This window comes from Dasypus novemcinctus, chromosome 2 (assembly GCF_030445035.2).
Source record: "Dasypus novemcinctus isolate mDasNov1 chromosome 2, mDasNov1.1.hap2, whole genome shotgun sequence".
Lineage (NCBI taxonomy): Eukaryota > Metazoa > Chordata > Mammalia > Cingulata > Dasypodidae > Dasypus > Dasypus novemcinctus.
In genome coordinates, this window is record NC_080674.1 from 80,813,973 (window position 1) to 80,838,441 (window position 24,469).

General features: G+C 34.7%; 1 protein-coding gene across 1 annotated transcript in view; it reads right to left on the reverse strand.

Moving 5' to 3' along the window:
- Positions 1-24,469, reverse strand: part of HOMER1 (homer scaffold protein 1) — a 157,566-nt gene that overhangs the window by 58,784 nt on the left and 74,313 nt on the right. Inside the window, exon 5 of the mRNA XM_058275367.2 lies at positions 15,450-15,589. Within this exon, the coding sequence (XP_058131350.1) occupies positions 15,450-15,589 (140 nt within the window). The remainder of the gene's footprint in view (positions 1-15,449; positions 15,590-24,469) is intronic.

The following is a 24,469-nucleotide window of genomic DNA, read 5'->3' on the forward strand; positions in this document are numbered from 1 at the left end:
GACTATTAAACTGAAATCTCTATCAGCTGGATATTTTCTTTGTGTTGCTTTTCCAGTAATGGGGACAGACTGGAGTATATTTATCACATAAACTCAGTTTCTCTTGATCTAACATCCTCATTTGTAATCTGTAACCCTGAAAGAGTTTTTCTCTGTGTGAAGCTAATGGCACACAGATAACAGGAGCAGTGACTTGGTCTTCATTTGTACCAAGCTTAAGCAACTGAATTAACTAATCCTAACTATTAAATCCAAATGCTGTAATGGATGGGGACTTTCTTTGATATAAAATTATAAAGTTATTTATGCAATTAATTTTCTTACTCCTCTATTTTGAACACCTTGATAACAGAGACCTCTTTTGTTCATTGATATAGCTACAATGCATGAGATGCAAATATTTGTTTAAAGAGCAGTACAAGATGAGAGAGGGTTGTAGTAGTTATGGAAATAACTGGGGTTCTTCTCCTGGGCTTCCAGAATACACAATGCACCATCCATACTGCTTATATGTTTACTGCCTCACCAAGCTCCTTGAGGGCAATCTTATTTACCTTGTACTGGCACACAGAACATGCTCAAAAAATGATTGTGAATGAATATGAAAATGAACCTATTCATGGATAACTACCAGAAACAGCTGGTCATTCTTAGTTTGGCCATTGGTTGTTTTTGTGTGTGTGCTCATGGTGACTTTACATATATAACTGTTAGAAACTTATTTCTAAGGCATGTGATTATATATACCTAAATATAATACGCCCACAAAAAATTAGGCCTTCCAGGAGTTCTCACATTCTGGGCATGTTTCAGAATCACTGGTGTCCAGAGCTACTTTTAACCTCTACCTTCAAATAAAATTCTGAACTTATTTAAAACTATCTAAGACCTAACCTTATTTTGAAGAATACCTTTGAAGCTACATTGCAAATTTCAGCTTGTGCTCCTGAGAAATGACTTTTGGTGTTACTGAGACCCCCTTTAGATCCTGTAGGGTTGCTACACCCATACATACAACTTTGACAGCCCATAGGACAAGTATTACAAATGTTTGTTGATGTTATGATGGCTTCAAAGACATAAAGATGAATTTTAAGCAGAATAAAACCTTTGCATAGCTCTATGGCCAATAGCCAGACTGTAATCTTAAAAATATTATTAAATCAATAGACTAAAGAGAAAAGAAGGCATATAATTCATAAGTTTACTGTCCTATATGAATACAAATTATCAAAATCCAAAAGATTCCCTAATAATTTTGATTTGTAAATATAAACTACCAGCTATATAATCAAGTCTATTATAACTACACACATACACAAGCAATATACTAAAGCTGTAAGGATATTTGTCAATACAAATGAAAAAAATTATAGCACCATGTTGGCTTAACCTAATGGCATATCACATTCTCAAATAAATTAAATGCCTATAGACCTCACTACTTGGTGAATTTCAACCCCACATTTTAGAGTCATAAGATTTTTCTGTGTGAAATAATGAAATGCATCCTGTTATCTTTTTGAAGTTTGGTCTCCATATGGGTACTTAAAAATGCTTCAAGACAGATTAGGGAAAGACTGTAGCAGAGAAGTAAAGGATTAGATTCCTGTTCTGATTTTGGTATTTACAGCTTTTAGAAAAATTCTCTAAACTCCTTATCCCAGACTACTTTCCCAAAGGACAGCATATCAGACTTCTTAAATTTCCATTTGTGGGTATCATGTTTCAAAATGAGCCATTAGTTAGAGCAAGTTTCTTTCAGTTTGTTGGTTATGATTTAATAGCAATAAAATCTATTCCCAATTGTAGAAGGCTTAAAATCATTATGAGCATCAATCTATAGGTCTAGTTATTAGACCATATTATAGTTCAGAAATCGATCTCATTGTAATAATCCATTTCAGGATATTATGATGTTATTCCATGTCCGTGCTAGTGCTCTAATTTTAAATGAATCTATTGTTGAAAAGTAATAACTGATGGAGCACATGTTTTGAATCTATAGTGCCATCAGGACAGAATTAAAATAATTTGTGTGTGTATATCACAAAAGCATAGGACACTACACTTTTTTCTAATATTCTATTTAAACACAAAGGTGGCTAATTTGTTTTTATGTAAAGGGTTATTTTCTGCAGCACATTAGCATTAACAATATTTTAATGATTATAAACTCAATACTAAATCTCATGGCAGCCAGAGAAGACCAGGAGAGGCCATCTTAATTCATTTCCTGGACTGAAGGCAGGACCACTTTAATAGAAGGAAAAAAACTACCTCAGAGAGATTAAACGAATTGCCTAAGTGAATATTGCTGGTGGGACAGCCAGGTCAACTTCAACTCTTTTATTTTTGAGAAGGAGATGATGGTAAGAATGTGCTCTATTTTCAGAGACAATAAAGTAATCACAAAATCATTATATTATACATGATTCCTTACAGAAAATTATTTTCTCTAGCATTAAACTGGATTCAGGATGTATTCTATAAACTGTTCCCATAATAGATTGGGAACTGATACAAGATATCCCTTCTGATTTAAATTTTAAATACCAGAAAAGCAGTACTGTTAAGGTGATAACTAATGCTGTTACCAATTTATTCATTATTTCTGAAAGCACATGTTTATTAACTTTAATACTTGTTTTTCATAATAGATTGTTAGAGTACACATATTGTATTAGATACTATAGTGTTTTAAGGGAAAAAGCATTCACTCTCTAAATTTTTAAATTATAAAATAGCTTTTCAGTATTATATTAATTTTGGTGTTTAAAAAATCAGTAGGTAAGGAAAAAATCAGGAGAGGCAATAGAAAACAGGCTCAAAGTTATTTCTAAAGGGGTTTTTTAAAAGAATGATTACACATAAAATTTTATCAATAATTTAATAATTTTCTTCAAACTAGCTCATTGTCTACAGAGTAACTTTTTTCATTATTGTGAGAATGGAATTTCCCCAATATCCTTGCTGCAATATTTAAATATATGAGCATTAAGCTGGATAACACTACACTATAGAACAACTAGTACCAATAGTGGACATGAATTATAGATTTGAATGGATATGTAAAATGCTTGAATGAAAGCAAATCATGAAATTCTTAAAAGGGATCAATAAAGGGACAAGCTGAGTTAGCCAAAGAAAGGCCCCTTCTGTAGTTCCCATTCCTATAAAGTTAATCAAGTTAAACTAGTTAACAAGTTAAACAATCCAAGTGAACTTTGTGGTGTATATGACAGGAGGGATTGGTAGGGTCTTTGATGAAGTAGAGTGTGCAAAGCTCATCTAAAAGTATTAAAATCTAAAAAGTGAGGAATAACCCAAATACAATATCCTGACTTCAAAGTTTTTCTTGATCCCAGCTCACTTAATCTAGAACCACATCCACTCCTGTATTTTTAAATAGCATATAGAACTATAAAACAAATATTTACATAAAATGGTAGTACAGAAAATTTATTTCTTGTTTGTGAATTTCTAACTATAAGTTTGAATCCTTAAATTCACTTTGAATTGGTTTATCTTTTTATACTACAACAGTATGAACAAAAGAGTAGAAAGTAGAAATATGATAGTACTTAAAGCCTAGCTGTTGGAATCATTATCTGATAATTCACGTGCTTTATCCAAACTGTGACTTGCAAATATTAAATTGGTTGATTTATTTGAAATGGTAATCTACAATTACTTTCCAAAATGTTATGAAAATGAATTTTTACAAATAAAACCAAATCCTGTAGGTTATAAAATATTTTTATGCATGAATTTTAGCTCATACCTAAACCTTTTCCCTTTATTGAAAAATTACTAATTTTCTTTTGACCCTTTTTATTATATGAAGTGAATGTTTATCAACTCTCTATTCATACTGTAATTCTATTTTTAATGAAAATATTACTGCAATTTCACCTCTTCCTAACAGAGTTTTACTGTTTTTATCAAAGTCTAAATTCCACTCATCTCTATATGTTTGAACTTCAAGATTATCACTATTTTCTTTAAGTTTTATCTATTTCATTGTATTTTTCATTTTATATTCATTAGAATTTGAGGAGTTGGGTCATCTGTTATTTCTCTAAGAGGCATGAATCATTAAATCCCAACTAAATAAAAGGGGAAACCACACACTTTTACTTTAGTTTTTCTTTAATATTATTATATAAAAGCTCTTGGATGAAAAAATATCAATGTAACATTTCATAAAGTCAAATTATTCTTTATACAAGGCTGCTCATTGGTAAGTCAAATACAACTTCATTATCTTACTTCCATGCAAAAAATGTTACTGAATATCCATTCATAACTACAGGAAAGTGCTTGTAAATTTTAAACAAAATTTTATGCTTGTAGAAAGTACCCACAAAGATATAGGCAAGAGTTGTTATTTCTAAACTTTTCTTAGGAACATTTAAAATCTGCCTCACAACATCCCTGTGAGGTAGGGAGTTTTCATCAGATAAACAAAAGAAACTGACCAAGATATGACTGTCATATTACATGTAGCAAATGGCTATATTTATCAGTCTTAAAAGAAACAGCATTTATGAAGCAGGTCTACGTTTTAGTCCAGGAAAGTCATGTTGCTTATTTTTCACTATCTTTACCAGATTAACATAGAGCTATTTTGGATCTCAAGAAATAGAAATTTTCCTCCATCAAGAGCTGTTAAGTCTTCTGAAAATTAAATGGAACAAGTAAAATGGCATTTTGCCAAGGAAACAAAGTAGAAGATGCCTTGCCAAGTCATTTTTTCTTACTTGACATGGAGATAGCTTAAATACTATCTAGGCAAACACCAGAATTAAAGCAGCTAAATATCTCCTTCAAAGGTACTACTACTTCTTTTGGCTCTTCAAATTTAGAACTGTGATGACAGGGTCTTTTTTATATTTTCATTTTTCTTCCATGTTAGTTTCGCTCATTCAGGTGCAATTTATATCTTCTCAATTAGAATAAACTGCAGCTCCTCCTCTTCCGTGGGAAATGGTCACTCCACTAAGTTCCAAAACTAAAAGTGGTCACAGAAGTCATCCATCAAGGAAAATTGACTGTCTCCCCAGAAGGAAAATAATCCAACTTAGAGAAGAGATCTTTTCTGACTTTCTAAAAAACATCCAGTAGGTATCAGGGTATAGGAAGTAAGGAATCCAGGTTTTCCATAAAAAGAAAAAGTGTTCAAGCAGAATTTTTTAAAAAGTGGGAAGTAGGGGAAAGGGTAGGGTATCTATTTAGGTATGTGATGTTTCTTCTTTCTGCCCGAGATAACATACCTCTCACCAAAACAAATCAAATGTGATAGTATATCCAGTATGAGTTCAGGGCTTGACACCTAGCCGGTCCTATGGGTTGCCAGACTTCCAAGGATAAAGCAAAGGTAAAGATCATCTCCTTTCCTTGCAATGGTGCCTGTGATTTTCTAACAATATGCAATAATTACAGAATGGCTTCTGTATAGCTTTTAAAGGAAGCAGAAAAGGTGAAACTACTACCTTTTCTGTGTTCTTGAACTCAGAAGAAACTCAATGATATGGATCGTCACATAATTTCACAAATTACTAATGTCCACTCCCCATATCTCTAGAGAAAAAATTTCTGGAGCCAGGGAGGTTATCTTTAATAGTAACTTAGCTTGTGTGTAAAGCATACCCTAGAATGATCCAATTACAAAAAACTATTAAGCAATAGGATTAAACATACTTTCTAAAGACAGTTTTGCTAACATGCTTTTCCATTAACCTCAAGTTATAGACTGCAATGCAGTGATGAAGGCAATCTCTACATACATTTGTCTAAGGTTTCCTATTAAGGGTCATGGAGAACTTTCATTTTGAATATTAAAATTTTTAAAACCCTTTGGTGTCCCAGGTAAATGAAGTTAAAAAACTTGTCTTAACTTAGCTAGTGACTTAATTTTCTACTTTGTGTGCATAGATGGCCTTTAAAATGTCCTACAAAGTAAAAAAAAATATATAAAATATAAAAATTTTTAAAAAGTACTACAAAGTGATTACAGCATCCATATACAACTTGAAGGTTAATGTACATGTATGCTGAACAATCCTTTAAACTTCATGTAGCCAGAATCACAATACCTTCTGTGGTAAACTAGGTAGAACAGTATTTGTGTAAAACAAGTATTGATCATAACTGATCATTTAACACGGTCATAAGCAGACATTTCCATAAAGCCATAAAGAAAACCACATGATGACTCTTGCCTGGAGTCACAGTTATACTGGGAAGCAGTTATTTGAAATGAAAACATTTTAGTATGTATATTTTTATTCCTATTTAATAAGAACATGCTTTATGTTCATTGGAATATTATCACTTATTCAGTATTATTTTTAAGGAATATGTTCATTCTCCAGCTTATTAAAAAAAAGACTATGTTTTTTATTAGTTTTTTTCCTTGTAATTACAAAAATACTGAAGACATAAAAATCTATACTTTATCTCTTAGATGTTAAAGAAATAAAATTACCCTCCTATATTTTCACCCTATATAAGAACTGTTCTAAAAACCACTGTATACTTTAAAAGGTGAATTTTAGAGCATACACATTTTATCTCAATAAAGCTGTTATTGAAAATATTAATAGGGGTATAAATAGCTAAGTGGATCCTGTAGAATTAATTTAAGACAAAAAGTTAATTATTCTTTGTATTATTATCTTTATTAGATCTGCCTAGGACATGGTATATTTTTTCGGCTAATGATTAAATGGCACCAATTTATTTATCCTTTTCTGCCATCTTACAAGAGTAAAAGTATATGTATTTATTCACTCAACAAATTTATTCATCATATATTATATATTCTAAAATGGCTATAAACTATATGGCTTATTAGGAAATTTAAGTCAATGAGGCTTGATCCAGAGGCTGAGAATCTAGAAAGAAGTTTAACAAGTAATGGTAAACATGTGTTAAACAATGGTAAAAATCAGGATAAGTACCTGAAAAGTGACACTTAACAAATGATTCAGAAAATGATTCAGAAGTTTAGTGGGAGAGTTGCTTGAACCAGGATGAACCCTAATGATCAATGCCTCTGAAGAGCCATCTGTTGTAGCCTAGCCATTAAGAAAATAGTGATGCTGCATACTTCTACAGACTGGCTACCACTTCCATAAAATACAACTGCTGAACTATGTAAAAGTTAAAGTTCTTGCTATCATATCAACCTTTAGACTTCAACTTATGACAGAATCACAAAATTTAGCTATTTTTTTCTACATTGCATATGTGGCCAAGCTAAACCATAAGTGAAAAGTGACAAAGATATCATTAAAGGTAAAATGTACATTTATTTCCATAGTTTAATTATATACTGCAGCAGAACTACTTCCAATATACTTCAGAGAATTATCTGTCAGGTTAATTTCCATGTCTAATTTAAGTCTATGTGTAATTGAGATGTAGCTAGAGTTGCCCTCAATTTTTACTTCTGCTCCATGTGCACAGTGCGATTCTTGACTTAAAAAACCTAAGTTTCTTAAATTCACTTCTTTGAGTCAAGTAATAAGTATTCATGCTGACCTTTAAAAGAGGAGTTTTATAAAAATGTATTTTGGTCATAATTGTTTTAAAAAATAAAGAATATAACTATTATGTGAAAAACTTCACAGAAAATGAATCATTAAATCATTCTGTACTGCTTTTAAATAGGGAAGAAAACTGTTCTTAAGGATTAAAATTTATTTTAGTTTTAGGAAAATGCACATTCTAGCATATTTCACACTATTTAGGCACTTAAGAACATTGTTCACTAACACACTATCTTTAAAATTTCTCTGATTATCTCTGGGTTATGAGACTTGGGGTTGTGTGTTGTTCAAAGGGAACTGGAACCATATCTACGATTTTTTTTTTTAAGAAAGTACCGGAGGGGGAAGTAGATGTGGCTCAAGCAGTTAGGTATCCACCTACCACATGGGAGGTCCTGGGTTTGGTTTCCAGTGACTCGTAAAGGAGACAAGACAGTGACCTGATGTGATGGGCTGGTGTGGCAAGCTGATGTAACAAGGTGACACAATGAGCAAACACAATGAAAGACGCAACAAGCAGGGAACGGAGGTAGTTCAAGTAATTAGGCACTTCCCTCCCACATGGGAGGTCCGGGGTTTAGCTCCCTGTGCCTCCTAAAAAAGAAGACAAGCAGACACAGAGAGCAGACAATGAGCACAAACAATGGGGGGGTGGGGGGTGGGGAAGGTAGGGAAGGGAATAAAAAAAAAAGAAGGTACCAAGGACTGAACCCAGGACTTCATACTTGGGAAGCAAGCAGACAACCACTGAGCTACATCCACTCCTCAATGAGAGGTGGTTTTTAAAATTTGTTTGTTTTTAGGAGGTACTAGACATTGAACCTGGGACCTTGTACATGGGAAGCAGGTGCTCAATCACTTGAGTTACTTCCATTTCCTTAAAGTTCCTTCATGTAAACCAGGAAATTTTGAAAAAAACTCAGACTAACTCAGCTCTACTCAAGCCTCAAGTTTGACAAGACTAACTGGTTTTCATAGAATATAAGTAATTTCATATTTTAGCTTCAACTTATGAATTTGTGGAGTTTAGATTTAACTTTAGCCGTCTTTGAGATACTACACCAAGGCACTGAGAGCATGTACTCAGTTACTGTGTGGGAAATTCTTTTATTTACATGTTCATAAAGTATTTATTGTGCTAGGCACCAGGGATACAAATGAATAAACATAGCCCCCCCTCCCCCGTGGGAGAATGGGAAGTTAATGTTAACCATATGTCCATTTGGAGGCAATAGGGAATTAACAGAGGAGGATATAACCCTGTCTGAGGGGCATGAGACAAAATTTACTGGACAAGGTGGTTTTAAAGTGCAAAGGATTTATGAGAGTTGGCCAACAGGTGGTCAAGTTAGAGGCAGGGGTGGAAATGGGTAAAAGTACAGAGTGTGAGTACATGCATGTGTGTATACAGTCATTCCAAAGAGAAGAGAGAACATGAGTAAAGATGTAGATGAGCAATAACATGGCTGCTAGCTTGTATGTGGAGGACTTTCACCATTAGGCATAACTGCTGCACAATCACAAGGTGATGAGGTTGAGGAAGCTTCATCTGATGACCACTGATTGCCTAGTATATACTGTGCTAGCACTTTATCTATAGGGAAGAGGATCCCATTGAAGTTATCTTAAAGGCGAAAGTGGTATGGTCAGATTTTTGTGTTTGAGAAAATAACACCTCTTAGATATTATTATGTCATCAAAGAGGAAATATCCAGGATCTGAAATCTGCAAACCATGCCCTCCCAAATATCACCACAAAGAGTTTGTAACAATGGATATTACAAGCTGAATCTGCTTTAAAATCCTAACCTTGGGCTAAGCCAAATGGAAGCCAAAAAGATTTCTTTTGTCCTCCAACTGAAGGTTTAGGCAGAAAACAGATGGTAACCATCTATTTCCCACCCCTCTATTTGTCTCTTTTTTAATTTTTAATTTAATAGCTTTAGATGAGTCTTGCACACTCTACCACAGACCTCACTATTCCCTGTCATATATATCACAAATTTCACATATTTGTGGGGATTGCTGGCCTCTGCCTAGGTTCACAACTTGGTCATGGCCCTTCTACTCTCATGAGAAGAAAGATGGAAAATCAAATCCAAATGATACACATTTTTCCGTAAGTCCTGGAGCAGAACTGTCCATACTCCCTTTCCTATGGAATCCCCACTATGTTAAGAACAGAAGTGGACAGAAAAAAAAAAGGAAATTTAAAAAATTCTCCACTCCGAAGACATCACTAATTAATCTAGAGTCAATCTGTTCCATGGTATAAAATGACCACACATCTGACTCTGGCTTTCCTGGAAACAGAAGCCAACAATCACTAGGAATGGATTAGTGAATATCCTTGCCCATGAAAAATAATAGTAGGGTGGGGGGCACAGAAATCTCCCTCATGGACGCAGATTAATAATGTTTTACTCTGTCATTTATTTACATGTTAATGTCTTATTCCATATGAAGAATGGTATTGAACAATATTTTTCTTCTTGCAAATAACTTATTTTAAGGGATGATCCTGACAAAATGTGCTTTACCAAGTTTTAACATTTTCCTCAAAGTCTTTTAGAAGACTCTTTAAGAGAACAAAGTTTAGTTCTTGAAAGATTCAAGAACATTTAAGTATACCAAATTAGAAAGCTAATAAAAGCAAACATTCTTGGATACTAAAGTATATTTTTTCACTGTATCTTACTTTAAAATACATGAATTGCTTTTCAGTTCCCAGGGACTGCAGAACTATATATATTACCAAAATACTATCTCCTGTCTTATAAAAAGCTATTTATTCATAATTATAGTGAAAGAAATTCTGACTTCTCTAACTTGTTGAATTATGACCTCTCACAAATTTTCTTGGCTTCAAATTAATTTTTAAAAACAATCTAATTTTTAAGGGTCTATACTGGAAGAATAACATGTTAATTGTGACTACAGCACTAAGGAGAATCCTATAACTTAAACTTTCATCTGCAACTATATCAATGATAAAGTCAACTGTTGAAATCAAGCCTGAGTTATACACATATAGCTTTATCAAAATAAAGTTGCCCATAAAAATTATGCCTACTTTAGTTCATAAGCATTATTTTATCATTTTTCCCTACTAACCATATAAAATGCAAAGAGATACCAAAGATGTTTAAAAAAATGTAATATCCAGAGTTCTTAATAGGTGTTCAACTTTTTCTTGTTTGTATCATCTTTGAAGCACAAATTATATTTGATTCAAGAAAAAAAAGCACTTTTCTTGTATTTTAACAAGTAACTTGCTTATATATATGTAAAATTTCCCATGAAATTGAGTCTTAGAAATTGTACAAAAATCCCTAATAACAGCTTTAAAGTAGTAGCTTACTGAAACTTTAATGCATGCAAAAATTAAACTGATAAATATAAATGGAATGAACCACCCAGATTTTATAAATTTTGATAAAATTGTAATTATATTGATTTAAAGCAATAGCAGTATAGGAGAGAATAAGGTTTTGGCATACATCCTTTAATAAATATTGGAGACACATTAAGTGGCATAAAAATGTCTTTAACATAATGGAAGAGACATGCAGTACCCCCAAAATGCATAAATTCTAGTAGCACCATAAGAATACATTATCTAAACATCAGAGGAATTTAAATATAATCAGTGCTTAAAAGAGCCTATTTTCCATTACAGTAATTAAACTCTTATTAAAATTTCTCAGTACAAAAATAGCTTCACAAACTGTTCATGTATATATGTCTACTCTGAACTGTCAAAAATACCACAACAGCAGTTATTTATCTATATATTATTGTATATCTGAGGACCATGAATTTATAATGAACAAAATAAAAAGTTTAATTTTCAGAATTACATTTCAGTATAATATTCCAACATCATTGGAATACTATAAAATTATTTCCAAAAGAATTGTAGGTAACTTTAAATCTAAAATAAATGAACAAACAAAACCTACTTATAATTCATAAGAAATAACAAGTAAGTTCCAGAATGAAGCGAACAACAACTCCCTGGAATGAAAAACCAAAATCTTTTCTCTTTTGTATATGCTATTCTACTCTAATTAGTACATAGGATGCCTGAGGAGTTCAGTAGGTCAGAAAGTGTATACTTGCTCAGTCCCAAAAGGACATTATCATTTAGGTTAAAACATAATTTTTAAAAGAATGGAATTGCAATTTTGATAAATACTGTTTCCTCAAAGAAACTCGTAAATGTTTTTCATTTTCACAGTCTCATTATTTACAACATTCTTAAATTTTTAAAAGCATTTAAATGGCTAAGTACACTATGAGAACAGTACTTCATTGAAGAATATTCTGTTAGAATGTTTTTGCATAGCTTATGACAAGGCCATGAAACAATACTACAGCATATGACTAAGGAGTATTGAACAGCCCATACATTTTTTTAAACTGAGTTCATCAGTATAATTAAAAATCCAAGAAAGTAGTGAATGATTTAAAATAATGAATCATAGTGCATAATACAGCATAATGCTGAATCTGGTAAATATAAAAAGTTGTACTAGTTTAGTAAATACGTTTTTAAAAAGTTCAAAAGTAATTAAAAATATTTACGGATGGAATTATATGTCTGGGATTTGCTTTAAAATACAATGGTAGAAGACTGGTGGGGGTAGTGGTGAAAGAAGACTGGCCATTTTTTGTAACGTGACACCAGAAAATGGGTTCATGGGAGTGCTTTATAGTCTTCTCTCTCTTTCATACACATTTGAAAACTGCTATAATCAAAAGTTTAAAAAGTAATAAAAAAGTCTTGCTAATTTCTCTAAAGCTAAGTAATAACTAAAAAAAAAAAAAACCAGTAAAGTTACAGTAAGAACTGTAACTACATTACTAAAATTATCAGGGCCAGATGAAAATCAGGGCCTTCCTCCCTCCCTAGAATGAACCAATTCAGGAGATCTTGGTATAACATTGTAATTTTAGAAGGACACAGATTGATTTGCTTAGTTCCTGGTAATACAGTCAACTCTTGATTAACTGACTGTCTAGATTACTGCTCCCTAATTCCTGCCCCCACCGTTTTTTGTTTTTTTTTTTAAACACATGGCCATCCTGGTCATTTATTCCTTTTCTAGCAGCAACCTCTAACTATGGGATCAACCAAAACAGAGAGTAGAAAAGGGTTTTTTGCTATTCATCCTTTCCTGTTAAAACAAGTCCTTACATAAAAGGACAAAATAAATACTCTAAATAAGCCTTAAAACCACAGCTTTTAATTCTCTGACCTTGCCGTGGAAAAAAAGTATAGTGTTATCCAACTTAAACACTTGTGAGTTTCAGATTTAAATAAAATTTATTTTAATATTCTTTCTGTCTCTAATTCATGAAACAGTGACCTTATTTCTACACTGGCCTACCAGGACAGGAACAATTATTAAAGTTCCCAATGCATCAATATGCTCTGTCTTCAGGACTTGACTAAAATACAAGGCAAGTAGTTACTACTGTTAACTAATTGGCAGTACCTACTAGGGTCAAAAAAGCTAAACTGTAGTCCTAAAATTGTTATTCATTAACTGTGTGACTTAGGACAACTAATGACCTCTGAGATTTAGTGTCTGCATGTGCAAAAGGCACATGTTTTCAAACATAACATTTTACACTAAAATCCAGCAAACACTTAACTATGTATATTACTGAAATAAAATTTCTACTCTTAATGTGAGTTTTACTCTGATGTTTCCTATTTGATTTTATTATATTTCATTTTTAGAATGCTGCCTGTAACCCACTAAGTTAATTTCAAACTGCCAACAGTTTGGAAAATCCTGAGATGCCTCTCAGCTCTATTTTGGGATTCCAATATTAGCTGTGAAATAATCTATAGTTTATCTTAGGTGGGAGTCTTGACTTCAGTCAAGTTAACGAACTGAATATTGATTAATACTGATTACTATACAATCAAAATAAGTCCAGAGAATGAGTCTTCTAAAATCCTATAACTATTTTTTTTTAAATAAGAAGAACTATAGGGTTACATAAAGTCTTTAACATAACTAAAAACTAAAATTGATCTCCAAGGTGCTAAGTTTTATATTCAGAAGTTTGTCAAATATCTCCATGGTTAATCTATAAATTCCAGTAATCAAATAAGCTGTAACTTTAAGTAAAAGTAAATAACTCCTATTAGACTCCCAGGAACAGAGAAAATCAGTAAAGGAAGACCAAGCCCAGGTTGTAACTCCAAATACAAAGGATTAGCAAAACAGTAAACTTTTAGGAAATTTAAGGTGCATAAAGTATACTAAAAATAGCTTTATCAATTATAAATACAAAAGTGCTTATTTCTAAATGCTACCATTATCAATGCAAGGTGGCTCATTTAAGTATTAGAGCCCCAAAATTAGCAAGTGTATAATGTTTAGTGCACTTGTCTATTTATTAAATGGATATGTTTAATATAATTTAATAAGGAGGAATCTTTTCCTTTCCTTAAATCATAATTAAATCCTTTTTAAAAACTGCATATTAGCATTGATCTTTAACTGTAATTGCATATTTAAAAACCTGTATGTTTAATAAATCCCTGTGAACATACAGTCTTCAGATCAGAAGAACAAAAAGTTTTCACGTGTTCACTCATCTTTACAGCATAGTGATGTTGCAGGGACAGAAGCAGGTCATCATACATCCTGCCAGAACCTACTGAATGGACTGGGAGCGATTGTAAACTACAACATAAACTATAATCCATGCTGTGTAGCAGTGTTCCAAAATGTACTTATCAAATGCAATGAATGTACCATACTAATAAAAGAAGTTGTTGATGTGGGAGGAATGGGGGGGTGTGGGGAGTGGGGTATATGGGAAACTCATATTTTTATTGTAATATTTTGGGTGGTTTATGTATCTTTATGCTTATACTGTATTAAAGCATGACCTTCATGATATCTCTAAAATACAGCCACCATTTTATGCAAAATTTTAGCATTTTTAGCAAAAAAATAGAATAGCCTCATAGTCAAAAAATTTCCCCTATATATTCTTAAAAACTACTTCTTGACTAATTTCTCCTTCTACCTCAAACTAACCACTAGGTCCCGCTACTCTTCCTTGTTAGTCTCTATGAGATCTAATAAGTTTAATTTCAAACTTCTCATGAAAAAGAGTTGGGAATAGCTTACTTCACAATACTTAATATGCCCAAGAATTTGATTATTTAGAACTGGTTCTAAAAAGAGATGCAAAAAAAATTAAGATTGTTTTCTTAATTTTTAGCGAAAACCACCTAGTCAAAAGTTTTAAAGGCTAAAAAAATGTCTATTTCATTGACCCCTTAGATTCTAAAAATACCACAGTACATTAGGATAGATTGTGTCTTTTTAAAGCATCAAATCTTTTAAAATTCAGGAACATGTTAAGATTTATCCTATTAGATGGCATGTGAAAATAAATCTGACATTAACATTAGCAGATACATGCTATATGTTACTTGTTAACCCTTTTCTTCTGTGGTATCACATGGAGAGATCACCTCTAAGATTATAGTAAGCTTGAGTGGGAAATTTGTTTTAAAAAATACAACTTACACCTTACAAGAGGATACATGAAAATGAAAACCAGGTAGATAACACTTTGTTTCACTGAAAAAAAAAATGTATACTGTCATTAGTTCAGTATTCCTTTTCTACATAAGTAAATGTTCACTCCAGTCCATCTATGATAACTGAAAACTATAAATTAATTATTTTTTTCTACATTTCCTTTCTGAGGTTCACAGAAATGGTATTTTTTTTAAAAAAAGACCTGCTCTGGAATTTTCACTCAAGGTTGTAACTTGCAAAACGTATCTGAAACCAAATAAGTTTCCATATTTACACATTTTACTTAATCATGATGGCTGAATTGAATCTGTACCTATGTGAAAATGGCAATGCATTCTGAGTTGGTTCAGCCCTTGGCTCTGAGTTCTGTGTCACATCAGGCGTTCTTTCATCATCTGTCCCATTGATACTTTCTGGTGTTAAAGGAGACTGAAGATCTCCTCCTGCTGATTCCTTTAAAAAAGTGGGGGTGGGCGGGGAGGGATAAGGAAGAAAAAGTTACATTTTTGTAAAAGTACACAACATCCTAACGTTAAATCTGATAACTTAGGCTTACTTAAGAAGCATATTAAAATGGAAATTTGAGTCAAAGATGAAAAAAACAAACTGAACTTTTTGAAGCAAAGCAACACATAAGAAAACTTACTGAAACAATACAATTTGGAAATGTAAACATAACATAATTTAGAAATGTAGTTTTGAAGAACTGAAAAACTTTTCCATTTATTAAGCAACTGATCAGACTAGAAGATATTCAAAGAATTACTTTAGAAGAAAAAGAAGGTGGCATAAAAATGCAGGAAGGGTGTGATATTTTGGAGAAAGAAATATAAACAAAAGGAGAAGAAAAAAATTAAAAGGAAAGAAGGATAAAAGGGAGAATTAAATCTGCAACAAGTTTTAATTTTATCTGCTCTACTTTTCAGTTTCTATAGAGCTACTTAGAAAAGCAATAAGAAATCCTCTATAACTTATTATATATAATGATGTTAATGCATTTCAGCTTCTCTTGTCTGGTACTCATCAATTTACTTCACAAAATTTCCTGTCCTCTTCCTACTTTTAATTAAGATTTGTATATCAGGGTAAATTTAATTTATTCCTCTGGAAAATAAATACAATTTAAAATGAAGCTCAAGCTGACACTTATTCGCGAGACTGCCATCATCAGATTATCCAAATTGATACTGGAAATCAAAGTAAGGAGTCACTTGATAAACCTGTTAACCAGAGGAGGTCCCAGCTCCAAACTGTGAAAGCAGCTTGGAGAACTCCTTATGACCCCTAAGCACTAAAACTTCACATTTGAAAGATCAGGCTATTTTAGGAGAAGAAATGAAAACATGTGTCCAACATGAGTGGTCAGGTATGATCATAGTTTATCAACTTGAATAAAGTAATACAGGAAAATGCCTATAATAGGAAAAAAGTATTAGAAAATAAGGGAGCATATTTAGGTTATGATAATTTGCATACTTTACATAAAATGCTTCATGTGGAGAGGCACTAAAAAGATATGGAAAATATTAATGTGGTGAAAATAACTTTATTTTGTGGAACTTATACTTTTATATTGCCATATTTTATTTCACATTTAAATATTTTAATTAATGGTATCATAATGCTATAAATTATACAAGCTATCAAAGATCAAAAGGCTACTTTCTTGATTACATATATCACTTAACTCAATTTTCAATTATTAATGGAACCTCTATTTTAAACTTAATTTCATTTTTACTAAATATTTCTCCTAAATTTTCTGTTTCCATTAATTGACAGTCAATGCATAGATAAGGTTTATAGTATGACAACATAAAGTTCACAACAAAGTTGAATCCTACTAAGTGAATAATGCAAACAGTATCCGTAAAGTGACTATTTCTAGGTGAGTTATGAACAATCTCAATTAGACAGAAAAGGTTTAGGCAGCCAGTAAGAAACCACAAGGTTATCACCTTTGGTATCAATAAATCAGGCCTATTTTTCTCCAAGACAGGCCAAACCAAACTAAAGCAAACAGTGTTGACTGTCCAACATGCTAAATTGATCAAGACCCAATTTAGTGGAAATAAAAGAAAAAAATTATCTGGTTAAACTGAAAGGCATAACCAGGGTTTAGCAACTAAGGTTTACCTGGGGATCTGCCAGAAGCAGTTGAGGAGAATGTGGTGAACAAAAGTAGATTAGGATTAAGAGAGAGAAGAAGAAGAGCACAGTCTGACTCCTGGCTCCTCCTACCTTCTGGGGGTAAATGTTCCTGTAACTTAAAGGAAAAATAAGGGGGTTGGGCTTGAGAAACAGGCCTTAGGGAAGCTAAAAGATGATACTATTCAAGTTTTTTGGAATTTTTGGCTTAAGCAAAACATGGCTCTTCATCATTTAACATTCTTGGGAAATCTATATAATTTCTGTCTTTTCTACTTAAAAGAAGATGAGAGGAAAGCGGCTGTGGCTCAATCAGTTGGGCTCCTATCTACCATATGGGAGGCCCTGGGTTTGTGTCCCAGGGCCTCCTTGTTAAGGCAGGCTTGCCTGCATGCTGCGGAGAGCTGACAGCCCGTGATCCACGGAGAGCTGGCACAGTAAGATGTTGCAACGAAGGGAGACAAGTAGATACAGAAAAAAATGTGCAGCGAATGGACACAGAGAAGAGACAGCAAAGAATGGAACAAGCCACAAGGGTGGGGGGAATAAAAAATAAATAAATAAATCTTTTTAAAAATTAAAAAAAAAAAAGATGAGAAGAACACTGCAATCTTTTCTGAGCAGATGATCTGCCAGGAAAAACTGGGGAGAACCTAATGATCTTGAGTTCAATGGCAGTGGTAATAGAAAGAAATGGTAGCAAAGAGACACAGAAAAAGAGCAAAAGAAGATAAGGCTGAGGTCTCAGACAAAGGTCCTTTAATCCTTTGTTATAAATCATTTCCTAAATCCAGTCACCATCTAGAGCCACCATGTCTGAAAATCCATTCTCTGACCACCACAAAAGTTCTTATAATTTGACTCTTTGGATTAACTCATGTTCTTCCTTCTCCGTGAAACGTGTACTGATGGACTGATGATTAAGGCTAGTGGGTTAAATTCCACTCTGTATTTTTCCTTCCACCAGCTGCATTAAGTATCTACCAGGAGTCAACTGTGTCCAGATATTCCAAACCTATCTTGAAGCCCCCTACCTCATCTCAGTTCCCTCATTCTCAGTAAATAACCCTTCCTTCAGAGAGAAAATTAAAATGAACAGGCACAGACCTCTCAACCTCCATCCTTTCTCTGCCTCAAAAATTATCTGTATCTGAATCTGTTTTTATTTTTCCTTCCAGTGTGACATGGCACCAGTTCCCATTTGCCTTTGAAAACACTATTGTTTTCTGCATCATGCTGCACCAATGATCCCCTCTTTTCATTCTTTTCTTTCTCCTTCACTGCCTCCTTTCTTCAATTTAAAACACACTCAAGTCACTCCCACACATACATCCTATAAAAAAATGTTCTTAGTGTGACATCTCCTGAGATTACCATGCTATCCCCTTCTCCTCTCATATTGGAGAAATAAATGTTTCCTTAGTCTCACTAAAAAATTCAGCCCATATTCACTAACTCTATCATATCATTTCAGTTTAGAAGACTTCACATTGCCTTTCCCTCCCTAACATTTCACCTAAAATTACCAATGAACTCCAAATTGTTAAACTGAAAATCCTCTTAAGCCTGCCCCAATCAAGTTGGCAAAGTGAGAAGCCTCAGGACTCAGTTTCCCCCACAGAAGCTTTGAACACCCAGCAAGAACTGGCAGAAACATCTTTCTCAAAGCTCCAGAAAATAGTTAAAGGATTACAGTTACAAGGTGAGTGCCAAATCAATAAAAAGGCCATGTAAAAATGGCAGGATTTCCTGGTATCCTAGCTGGCACCTTCCCTATTCCCCCTACTGCTCAGCGCAGATATGGCCATGATTCCAGTATGGAGTGCCAGTTCTGGCACATATTGGGAAAAGGTATGGCCGACCCAATTGGTCTGGTGGTGTCCCAAGGGACTCGTTATACCAGAACGTGCCCTGCATGTAGCAAGTGGCTCATAGAGCTCTTTTACACAACACTGTTGGACAGCAATCACGTGGCTGTCTGGGGCAAGGGATTGCTGACTGTAAAACATTCAAAACAGTGCCTGAAGCCACGAGGAAACTGTTTCCTAGGGAGGTGGGCATATTTGTATCCCTGTAAAAGGGGTAATTCCTAGGGCCCAATGCATGTCCCCAAAACAGGGTGCACAAAGAGAAAGGTCCAGAGAGGCCCCTCCTTTCTGGTCTTCAGATATTCCCTAAATTCACTGTCTGGATAAACTCTGAAAAAGAGCACTCTCACAGGTCAAGCTCCTGAGACCGGGAAATGCATTTTCTTTTCTTCCTTCTTTTCTTGTGTTATTTCCTGGCATTCAAAGGAAGCTCTGTGGAAGTGGACTTGGCCCAATGGATAGGGCGCACGCCTACCACATGGGAGGTCCACGGTTCAAACCCTGGGCCTCCTTGACCTGTGTGGAGCTGGCCCATGCACAGTGCTGATGCGTGCAAGGAGTGCCCTGCCACACAGGGGTGTCTCCCGTGTAGGGGAGCCCCATGTACAAGAAGTGTGCCCCGTAAAGAGAGCCACCCAGCACGAAAGAAAGTGCAGCCTGCCCAAGAATGGCGCTGCACACACAGAGCTGACACAACAAGACAATGCAACAAAAAGAAACACAGATTCCCGTGCCGCTGATAAGGATAGAAGTGGTCACAGAAGAACACACAGCAACAACTGGGGGAGGAGATGGGGGAGGAGAGAAATAAATGAAAAATCTTAACTTAAAAAAAAAATGCATAGATTTACTGTTAAAATTTAAAACAAAAAAACACAAAAAACAAAGGAAGCTCTGTCTTAACACTATATGGATACTAACTTAAGGAACAGAAGCCTAAGAGTCTAAATTTCAGCAATAACACACTAAAATATCAAAATGTTTAGGTTTCAACAAAATATTACAAAACATAGATACACACACACACATACACAAAACTGGAAGCAATAGTCCAGACAAAGAAGATTAATGTATTAGAAACCATCAATGGCTCATTGGACTCACCCAGGACAACTAACAAAAGGATGATGATGGACAACACCCAACCCACAAAAAAAGAGTATCTATAACTGCAAGCAAGACAGTTCCATCCATCTGGCCCATGGGATCTAAGCCCCCTCTCAACTGGAAGCAGAATGGGCATCGCTACCCCTAAATCCTCAAGACTGAGGAATGAACAAACATAACGGGAATGCAACTATGGCCTAAAGTAGAATTATTTTTATTGCAGTAATGGAAGAAGTTGTAACATTGCTATAAAGACAGTGGTCACCAGAGGTTCTGAGGAGAAGGAGAGGGAAGAATTGGTAGAGAAGGTAGAATCAATGTAACATGGGGCATTTTTGGGACACTGGAATTGTTCTGCATGATATTGCAATGACAGACACAAGACATTACACATTTTGTTAAAACCTATACAATTGAGAGGTGCAAAGTGTAAAACATAATGTAAACTATAGACCATGCTTAGTAGTAATGCTACAATATGTGTTTATCATTGTAACAAATGTATCACACTAATGAAAGATGTTGTTAATGGGGGAAAGTGTGAGGGGGGAGTGGGTGGGATATATGAGAATCCCCAACATTTATATAATCTAAAGCTCCTTTAAAAATAAAGGGAAAATTAAAACATTAAAAGAACAAACAAACCATCAATGAGGAGGAACAAACCATTTTTTAAAAAATGGTCCTACTATGCTCAAAGAGCTAAAGGAGAACACAGACAAAGAACTAAATGACACTGGGTAAAAAACAGAGGAACACAGAGAATATCAAAAGAAATGGACATTAAGAAAAGGAACCAAACAAAGCTGAAGACCACAGTAACAGAAGTTAAAAATTCCCTAGAGGGGTTCAATATCAGATGGAGTTGGCAGAAGAAAGAATCAATGAACCTGAAGATAAGACAATTGAAATCATCCAACCTGAGAAGCACAAAGAAGAAAAAAGAAAAATGAACATAGCCTAAGGAATCTGGGGGCACCAAAAAGCATGCAATATGCACATTGTGGGGGCCCTAGAAGGAGAAGGAAGAAAGGGCAGAGGAAATATTAAAAAATAATAGCTGAGAACTTCCCCAATTTAACAAAATACATGAATATATACATCCAAAAACCTCAATAAACTCCAAACAGGATAAACCCATATAGACGCAAGCCATGCCATGTTATAATCAAACTGTTGAATGCAAAGAGAGAGAGAATTCTACAAGATGCAAGAGAGAGCCAATGTGTCACATACAAGAGAGTCTCAATAAGATTAAGCTGTGTTTTCTCATCAGAAGCCATGGAGACAAGAAGGCAGTGGGAAGACATTTTAGAGTGATAAAAGCAAAAAACTGTCAACCAAGAATTCAATATCCAGCAAAACTCTCTCTCAAAAATAAGGGAAAGCTTAACACATTCCCAAATAAACAAAAGTTGAAAGACTTTATTACCACTAAGCTGATCCTACAAGAAATGCTAAAGGGAGTTCTGAAGGTTGAAAGGAAAGGACACTAGACTACTGACTGAAGTCACACGAAGAAATAAGAATCTTCAGTAAAGAAAATGACAGATAAAAAATAAATATCAGTACTACTATATTTTTTATTTGTAATTTCACTTTTTAATTCCTACAGGATCTAAAAGGCAAATGCATAAAATGTAATGATGAATCAATGGTTTGGACTCCTAATGTAGGAATATGTAATTGTGACAAGAACTATAAAGTTGGGGGGAAGGAGGGGTAGAGAACACAGTTCTGGAAAGAGAATTTGGCCCAATGGATAGGGCATCCACCTACCACATGGGAGGACCAAGGTTCAAACCTAAGGCCTCCTGACCCATGCTCAGTGCTGATGTACGCAAGGAATGCCGTGCCACACAGGGCTGTCCCCCATGTAGGGGAGCCCCACACACAAGGAGTGTGCCCCATAAGGAGAGCCACCAGCGTGGAAAAACTGCAGCCTGCCCGAGTAGAGCTGCACACACAGAGAGCTGATGCAGCAAGATGATGCAACAAAAAGAGACATAGCTTCCTGGTGCTACTTACAAGAGTGGAGGCAGACACAGAAGAACACACAGTGCATGGACACAGAGAGCAGACAACGGGGTGGGGGGGGGAGCGGGGATAATAAAAAAAAAAATCTTAAAAAAAAAGATTTCCAATTAAGAGCTCTGAATTAATATATTATATAAAGAGAGGTAAAAGGAAAATTATATGTGATTCAACTTATTCCTACAGATGTTACGTTCATGAAGATAACATTATCTGACACAGCCATATATTTATATCAAGAGCAAAACTTTAGCTCAAGAGATTAAGAACTGGGGAAGTGGCGGTGGACTTGGCCCAGTGGTTAGGGCGTCTGTCTACCACATGGGAGGTCTGCGGTTCAAACCCCGGGCTTCCTTGACCCATGTGTAGCTGGCCCATGCACAGTGCTGATGTGCGCAAGGAGTGCTGTGCCACGCAGGGGTGTCCCCTGCGTAGGGGAGCCCCACATGCAAGGAGAGTGCCCCGTAAGGAGAGCCGCCCAGCGTGAAAGAAAGTGCAGCCTGCCCAGGAATGGTGCCGCACACACGGAGAGCTGACGCAGCAAGATGATGCAACAAAAAGAAACACAGATTCCCGTGCCGCTGACAACAGAAGCGGACAAAGAAGATGCAGCAAATAGACACAGAGAACAGACAACTGGGGTGGGGCGGGGAGGAAGGGGAGAGAAATAAATAAATGAATAAATCTAAAAAAAAAAAGTTCTGCTATTAAAAAAAAACAAACTGGGGAAGTGATTAACTTTGCTCTGAACACCTGAGTACTTTCATCACAAGCCTTTAGTAGGTAGTAATTGGTCTACAGCACTGGTTCTCAAAAGTGTGGTTACCCAAACCAATAGCATCAGCATTTCTTAGGAATCTGTTATAATTAGTGTAAATGCAAATTTTAGGGCCATTTCAGACTTATTAAATCTGGAACTCTGAGGGTGGGGCCCAGCAATCTGTGTTTTAACAAATTTTCCAGGAGATCTGCTGCAGGCTTTATACAATTAAGGCAGCTGTATTTTTCTAAATAACTATCAGGTGCCAGATACTATGCCAAGGCTTTACATCATCACCACCACATCTGTCAAAAGTTATTAACATTTATTGAGCATTTACTATATGTTGAGCACTATTCTAATTCTCATCTAATTCTCACAACCCTATAAGGATATAGTGTTCTTATGCCCATTTTATGGATGAAGAAAAAGAGTAGTTTGCCTAAGTTCAGAAAACAAGTAAAGGCTTAGAGCCCAGACTCAAAACCATGCTCTAGAGCCTATGTTATTAACTACAGTTTAACATTGCCATTATTCATTTTTTATTCAAGTTACAGATCACTTAGGTAACAGATTTCTTAGGTTAAACAGCTTTCCCAAGATCATGCAGTGACAAGAAGAGATATTTATGTCCAAGTTTGACTCAAAAACCCTAACTCTTGCACACACTGCTTTACCTTCTCAAACAAGAACAGAAGTTATAACCAACTGTCTTCTATTATCAATTATCCCATTTAATTCATGGCCCCCCTTTGCCAAGCTCCTGAATAATATTCTACTTTCAGGTTAACATTCATTTAATAGACCTGGTCAAGCTAGTGAGGCTCAAGCTCTGCTTCCCAGGTGAATAGAATCAGAGTGGCTAGAGGCCATACAATTTAAACAAAAGCGGAAACATTAATAGCATTTGTAAGGGATTGTCCAAAAGAAGGGGTGAGGGGGCAGGGGAATGGGAACAGAAATGAAAAGAAATAGATAACTATTTTTTCTGGCTTCTGTATATTAACGATCAGACTTCAAATGTTTTGAAAAGATATGTTAAGGTCAGTATATTTTGACTTTCAAATACCAATGAACTTAAGATATTTCATTGCTTTATATTTCACAGCAATTTCCAAATACAAGCATCTTTAATATATCTTTTTGAGGAAAGAAAAAGGCTTTAAGACATTCTTTCCACCAAAGATGAACAAGTATCTTAGTAACAATTTGTAATAGTTCATCCCTGATTAAACAAAAAAGTAAGTTAAGATTACAGAAAAAGAACTAAGAAAAATGGCAAAATTTAACTCATTAAAATTTTATTGCAATCACTGGAGTATTTTTTAACTGAGTGTGGTTGCATCTTCTTATAACACTAGTATCATTCACATGAGGATTCATTCAGGCCTCCCAACATGTATTGGTACTTAATTC